The sequence below is a fragment of the Solanum tuberosum genome, unplaced genomic scaffold (genome assembly GCF_000226075.1).
Source record: "Solanum tuberosum cultivar DM 1-3 516 R44 unplaced genomic scaffold, SolTub_3.0 scf00750, whole genome shotgun sequence".
Lineage (NCBI taxonomy): Eukaryota > Viridiplantae > Streptophyta > Magnoliopsida > Solanales > Solanaceae > Solanum > Solanum tuberosum.
Genome location: NW_006239666.1, coordinates 25,892 through 33,295, shown reverse-complemented (window position 1 = coordinate 33,295; position 7,404 = coordinate 25,892). Strand labels below are relative to the sequence as shown.

The following is a 7,404-nucleotide window of genomic DNA, read 5'->3' as shown; positions in this document are numbered from 1 at the left end:
TTGTTCCTGAGCATTGTCTTCATCATGAGAATGGATTGAGTTAGTTGACAATGCCGAACCGTCAGTCACAACTTTGTTTTTCTCCTTGAATCTAGCTCTTGGGATCTCCAGTCTGCTAGATAGAGTTACCGCCATGATGACTTGTCCTAAGCCGTAAATCCATTCCCTTAGATGATCTTTCAACTTTCTCTCTAGTTAGGCCTTTTTGTAAGTGGATCCGACACATTATCCTTTGACTTTACATAGTCAATTGTGATAATTCCACTAGAGAGTAGTTTTCTAACGGTATCATGTCTATGTCTTATATGACGAGACATTCCGTTATACATCATGCTTCATGCCCTACCTATTGCATCTTGACTATCAAAGTGTATGCATACTGAAGCCAAAGGTTTGGGCCAAAAAGAATATCTATCAAGAAATTTTGGAGTCTTTCAACTTATTCACCGGCCTTATCTAGAGCACCTAGCTCAGAGATCATTGTAGAGCTAGCAATATATGTCTTTTTTGGAAAATTTCCAAGAGACTGCTCCTCCACCAAGAGTAAATACATATCCACTCATGAATTTTACTTTATTTGATCCCGGTGATCCAATTTGAATCACTATATCCTTTCAATATAGTAGGATATTTGTATAATGCAAGATATAGTTTTGAGTATGTTTTACCTTTAAATACCCCAAAACTCTTTTCATTGTCATCCAATGAGTTTAATTGGGATTATTTGTGAATCGGCTCAGTTTATGAATAACACAAGCTATATCTGATCGCGTACACTTTTTGATATACGTCATACTTCCCAATACTCTAGTATAATCCAATTGTGAGTCACTTTCACCTTCATTCTTTTGAAGTGCAAAGCTCACATTATTGGAGTCTTGACAATATTACAATTCAAATATTTGAACTAGTCAAGTACCTTTTCAATGTAATGAGACCGTGACAATGCTAAACATCTAGGAGTTCTAAGGATTCTTATACCTAAGATCACATCAGCAGCTCCACGATATTTTATATCAAAGTTGCTTTCTAGCATATGTTTAGTAGCATTTATGTCATTAGAGTCTCTACTGATGATCAACATATCACCAATATACAAACAAACAATGACCTTGTGATTTTAATGTAAACACATTTATCACTTTCATCATTCTTAAATCCATTTACCAACATAGTTTGGTCAAATTTATTATGTCATTGTTTGGATGTTTGTTTTAGTCCGTAAAGTGACTTAACAAGTTCGCACACTTTCTTTTCTTTACCAGGAACCACAAAACCCCTTGGGCTGTTCCATGTAAATTTCCTCCTCCAATTCTCCATTTAAGAAAGTTGTTTTCACATTCATTTGATAATTTGGAGGTCATATACCACAACTAATAATATTAGCATCCGAATGGATGTAATTCTTGTTACTGACGAGTATATATCGACAAGCTCAAGACCTTATTTTTGTCTAAAGCCTTTGACACAAAGTCTTGCTTTATATTTGTCAACAGTTCCATCGACTTTCATTTTCCTTCTGAAGATTCAATTTGAACCCAAAAGTTTATTTTCTAGAAGAAGATCAATTAACTTCCAATATGGTTGCTCAAGATTTCATCAATCTCACTATTTACACCATCTTTCCAAAAGGCGAGTCTACAGAAGACACAAGAAATGTTACAAAATCATATTCGAAGGAAGTAAATGTCCTTTGACATTTACTACGCCTCTGAATCTCTTTATTAAGTACATTCTCTTTTTTCCTTTCCAAGGTCTTTTAGACCCTTCACTAGACTACTCAAGTCTAATTTTACAGTCCACAGTCATAGGTCCTATTTTAATCCTTTTAGAAATAGGAACTTGGACTTTGGCTAGACACCCCCACACTTTGAAATATGTCAAGTTGGACTTTGTTCAACTTTTCATCAAAGTCACAACTCTTCATAAAAGTCGCAACTCTTCATTTTCCATTCACACCTTTTAAAAACCCAACAAGTCTGACCCTGAAAGAAAATAATCCTTGGAGTATAACTACATCCCTGAATATTCAAGTTTCGAGTATCCTTTCATTTGTTGTGCCTACATACTATTTGAAACATTGTGGCATTCTTCTGACAATAAAGAAGGGAAGAACCCAAATGATTATTACATGTTGGAGGTACCTGAAGTGTACAGGGAGGAAGAACTATGCTGGGGAATTCGCCTGGAGTATGAAAAGGAAGCAATGAGTGATGCAAAAGTCTGTTTATGACTTGTTTTGCATCACAAATTTCAAATGTTTTTCTTTCTTTCTTAAATTTTGTATTCAGCCAAACACGTATTACAAGATTGTATGGAAAGAATGTGTTCTACATTGTTGGTACAATTTGTATATGAGGGGTTTGCATCGATGATACATGGATGAAATTTTTATGTATAATGTTGGTTTTTGAGTTTGAAACAACTTTTTTACCCTTATGAGGTAGGTACGTTGAGTATCCACCATCCTTTCAAGATTTCACTAGATATGTTGTTGTTTGAGTCATTTTTTATGTGATTGTTATAACTTATGCATGAGCATATATCTAACTCACAAAAGTAAAAACTATATCAGACCCATTTTCTCTTTTTTTGGGCTTAAAAAGTATTTTGCCTTTAGCACTTAACAATCAGCTGTTAGAGTGTGGTTCTCTTCTTTTCTGCTTATATCTTTGATGAGGTTAGTCTTTCTTTTCTGCTTTTTGTGTGTTTTTTCTAAATTGTAACGAATTTATATCAATTTACAGAAAGGTATCAATTCGGTGCTCATTTGTTTAATTTATCAGTGCAATACTGTAAAAGGGTACATTTTTATGTCATAAATTAGGAAGATGATAAGTAGTTTCCTATATAGGTCTAGAATAATGAAAAAATAGGTAAAGTCTTTACAATAAAATATTTTAAAAGTAGTACAAATGAATTGGGAAGATGATAACAAGTGTTTTCTTCCCTTTTTTGGTCTAAGGCCCAAGTTGTGTCTTTTTATACTCTTTAATTTCTCACAATCATGGATTAGGAAGATGACAAGAAGTTCCCTAGGAATAGTGAAGTAGGTGATGCCTTATTCTTTAATATTAAGCCTTTCTTAAATTTTGTATTCAACCAAACATGTATCTTAAAATGGTATGGAAAGTGTATGTTCTACATTGTTGGTACAATTTGTATGTACCCTTCTCAAATGAAAATTAATTATATACCAGGAATTTGTATCGATGATAGATGGATGAAATTTTTATTTATAATGTTGGTGTTTGAGTGGGAAACAACTTCTCTACCTTTTACTAGGTAAGGGTATAGTTTCGTACACGCCATCTTCCTAAGATCCCTTTATATGTAAAAGGTAATTTGGATTGGGAGAGACTTTTTTAATTTGAAAATTAATGCTATTAAAAATAATTGAGTCCTGTTGGAAGGGGTATGAGATTTTAGTATGTCATTTGTGAAGCTGATATAGGGCTTATATAAGATCTGTTTGCCATAAAAAGTAGAAGTAGTATTTCTGTTTATGATGTGTTTGTTGTTAATTGACTCTCACGTATACGGTGATATTGTTCCATAGAATTTGCATATATAATGTAAATATAAAAACTGGATGCTCCATTGTGAGTTGAAAAAACTTCCGTAGCTCAATAAGCAGATTGAAGCCTATAAATTCTTTTTAAATTTACATAAACACTTTAAAACTATTCTGGATCCAAACAGGCTCTTATATACCTCAATAGTTAGCTTTTGGGTCAGTCTTTCTTTTCTATTTTTTCTTCTAAATTATTACGAATTTTTTCTTCAATTTCTGGACAATTCCTCAGGTAGGGCAACAAATTTATATCATTTACAGAAAGGTATGATTAAGTTAAAATGGGAAAACTTATATTTGTCCCCAATTTGCTGCTCATTTGATTAATTTGTCACTACAATACTGCAAAAGGGTACAATGATATGTCATGAATTAGAAAGATGATAACAAGTTTTCTACAGAGGCTTGGAATACTTAAAAAAGGTAAAGTCTAGTCTTTACAATAAAATCAGTAAAAATATAATGACTTTTAGTTTTTTCTTTGCCTTTTTTGGTCTAAGGGTCAAGTTATGTCTTCTTGTCTGTTTCAATTCTCTTTAATTTCCCACAATAATGAAAAAGGTACAATTTTATGAGTTCTTTAATATAAAGACTAGAAATAGTGAAGTCTTTGTCTTTTCTTTCTTTTTTATCAGGTTGGTCTACTCCCCCTTTTTCACTCTTTTTGACCAAATTATGCATTCACATTGCTGAGAAATAATTTTGCCAATTGGGCTTCAAATATTGCTCTTTTTTAAGCAGCACAACATTGAACAATTTTATTTTCTCACCATATACCTAAAGCTGAGAACTTGCCTGTTAGTCTTTAGCAATATTCTTCAACAATGTCTCATGCTTCTTCTTCCAAAAGTTTTGCAAGTACGATATCTTTTTGAGTTTTAGAGGTGAAGATACGCGTAGAACCTTTGTGAGTCATCTCTATAAGGCTCTGGAACTAAGAGGAATCCACACTTTTAAAGATGATGAACGGTTGGAAGCAGGACAATCAATTTCTGCTGAACTTTTGAAAGCCATAGAAGAGGCCAGATTCGCTGTCGTAATATTTTCAAAAAGCTATGCATCCTCAAGATGGTGCTTAGAGGAGCTTGCACACATCATAAAGTGTAAAAAGGAATTGGAGCAGATTGTGATTCCAGTCTTCTATGATGCGAGTCCATCAGATGTACGCCATCAAAATCCCCCTTTCGCTGATTCATTTTCCCAACACGAGGTAAAATACAAAGATGCTATGGAGAAGGTTCAGAGATGGAGGGGTGCATTTGTGGAGGCAGGGAAAATATCAGGCTATCATTTACTTAATTTCAAGTAAGCTTTCTGCTTTTTTTCCGGTTTCTCTTTATCAAGAGCGAAAATGACCAAACTTTTAGCTACAATTCCACACAATCATCAGCTATACTTTTACCGAAAAAGCAAAACAGAGACGTATATGATTGTTTGATGATGTAATTAGATTTTGAAATGTTATAATTCATAATAAACATTATTATGTGTTTGTTTTAGATATTAGTCTATGACAAGTCTTTGCTTTTATATTTATTTACTCTGAGATTATTTTCCACTGTAATATAGGGATGAGGCAGAGTGCATCAAGAAACTAGTTGATGACATTGTTGAAATAATAAAAGAATAGTGGATCTTGTACAGCTGTCAAATTCTGTTATAACAGAATTGATAACAGGAATATTAGTTAGTTAGTAAACTAATCTGTATCAGCTATAAATAGAGGTAGTTAGCTAGATATTTTCTTAATTCATTCAGTTGTAAAGATCAGCAATTATCAATACAAAGCAATCAGTTTATTTACTCTCAAAGCTCCATCCTAGATCTTAAGGTTCATCAAAATGGTGGAATTCAACATGGTATCAATTTGGTCGATTCTAAATCAATATTCTCTCTGTTTTAATTTATGTGATGTTATTCGATTTTCGGCTAGAAGATTAGGAGCTGGTAAATCACTGATGACGAGCTTGTAATTGAAGGTGCTGGTTCAATCACTTCTTCCTTCTGTAGAATTTTTTTTGCGATTTGAATCTGAGGATTAGCAATGGCGACACTGGATGTTAGTGATCCTCGACATCCTCTCCATTTGCAACCATCAGATAACCCTGGAAATGTGATAATTTCGATCCAGCTTAAAGGATCTGAAAATTACTCAGTCTGGAGCAGAGCAATGAAAATTGCACTGCGAGCTAAGCGTAAAATGGGATTCATCGATGGAACGTGCACTAAGGATCTGTACAAGGATGATCTAGAAGAAGAATGGGAGCGCGTCAATGCTACGATTCTCACCTGGATCATGAATACGGTGTCGAAGGAGTTAGTAAATGGCATCGTGTATGCAGATGATGCGCATGCAGTATGGGTGGATCTTCAGGAGCGTTTTAACAAAGTCAATGGATCAAGGATCTACAATCTCCATAGGGAAATAGCCACAATTTCACAAGGTACATCTGATATCTCCTCCTATCATTCACGATTACGTTTACTGTGGGATGAATACCAGTCCTTGATTCCTGCGTTATGTGGATGTGTCACATCGAGAGATTTCGTAGTACATCTAGAACAGCAAAAATTGTTTCAATTTATGATGGGATTAAATGAATCGTATAATGCAATTAGGAGTCAAATTTTACTGATGACACCATCTCCTTCTGTTAGTCAAGCTCATGCTATGCTTGTTCATGAGGAGAGTCAAAGGAAGATTTGTGAGACGAGTTCACAGGGAGGTATAGTCAGTGACTTACATGAAAGTACAGTGTTGATGAGTCTACATAATAATCAGCACAGGCAAAAAGGATTCAATTCATATAATAATTCAGGATACAGTAGTTATAATAGCAATTCTTTTTGTGATCTCTGTAAGAAGAAAGGACACACACAGAACATATGCTACAGGTTGATAGGCTACCCACCTGGATACAAAGGGAAGAAGAAACCTCTGTTTAATCAAGGGAATAACAACATAGGAGAAAATGTTTGGGATAGACAAGCTAATATGGTCATGCAAGATACTGTAAATGATAGGGGAGATGCTGGTCACAGAGGTAATAGTGCTGGAAACATTGAAAATGGTCAAAGACAGTATAATCAGAGGATTAACATGGTTCATGCTGCTGGGGAGGTGAGATAACACAAAGGTCACAGTCACAGGCTTCTCATTAGCCAAATCTTGACATTTGCAACAAGTCAGGTTCAAGGGGACCAAACTATTTTACTGATCAACAGTATAGTCAAATAATGAGCATGCTAGACAAGGGTAAAGGAGTTGAACAAGCAGGCACCATGGCAGGTAATGCTATTTCTCATTCATTGCAGAATTGTACAGATGCTTGGATAATTGATACTGGAGCCACAGACCACATGACCAGTAATTTGCACTTATTGACTAATGTGACCAACACATATGACACAATGAGAAGTAATGTGTATCTTCCAAATGGTAAGACAGTGCCAGTTGATTACCAAGGAACATGTCAAATTGCAGGTGGCTATGCCATGGGAAATGTCTTATATGTGCCTGATTTCAAGTATAACTTGTTATCAGTATCACAACTAACAAAAGAATTATCTTGCTCAGTGATATTCTTTCCACACTTTTGTGTCTTCCAGGACCTTTATACTGGGAAAGTGAAGGGGATTGGTAAGGAAGAGGGTGGCCTCTATCTCTTACAGCCAAAAAATTCTGAGAAGATTTGCAGTAGAACAAGCAGCAGCAGCAGCCTTGCAGAAAAGGTCATAGATAATGTTCAAACATGGCATAAAAGACTTGGACACATCCCAGCTGGTGTTATGCAGAAGTTGTCTTTCCTACAAAATAAAGTGTCAGTCTG

At 34.9% G+C, this 7,404-nt stretch overlaps 2 protein-coding genes across 2 annotated transcripts in view; both read left to right on the top strand.

Annotated features, from left to right (window-relative positions):
- The first annotated feature begins 4,382 nt into the window (after positions 1-4,382).
- LOC102597211 (TMV resistance protein N-like) overlaps positions 4,383-7,404 on the top strand; it is a 16,859-nt gene continuing 13,837 nt past the window's right edge. The window contains exon 1 of the mRNA XM_015305364.1: positions 4,383-4,749. The gene's annotated coding sequence lies outside the window, so the exon portion shown is untranslated. The remainder of the gene's footprint in view (positions 4,750-7,404) is intronic.
- LOC107059003 (TMV resistance protein N-like) overlaps positions 4,746-7,404 on the top strand; it is a 5,934-nt gene continuing 3,275 nt past the window's right edge. The window contains exons 1-2 of the mRNA XM_015305363.1: positions 4,746-4,879; positions 5,144-5,180. Of these exons, the coding sequence (XP_015160849.1) occupies positions 4,803-4,879; positions 5,144-5,180 (114 nt within the window). The 5' untranslated portion in view covers positions 4,746-4,802. The remainder of the gene's footprint in view (positions 4,880-5,143; positions 5,181-7,404) is intronic.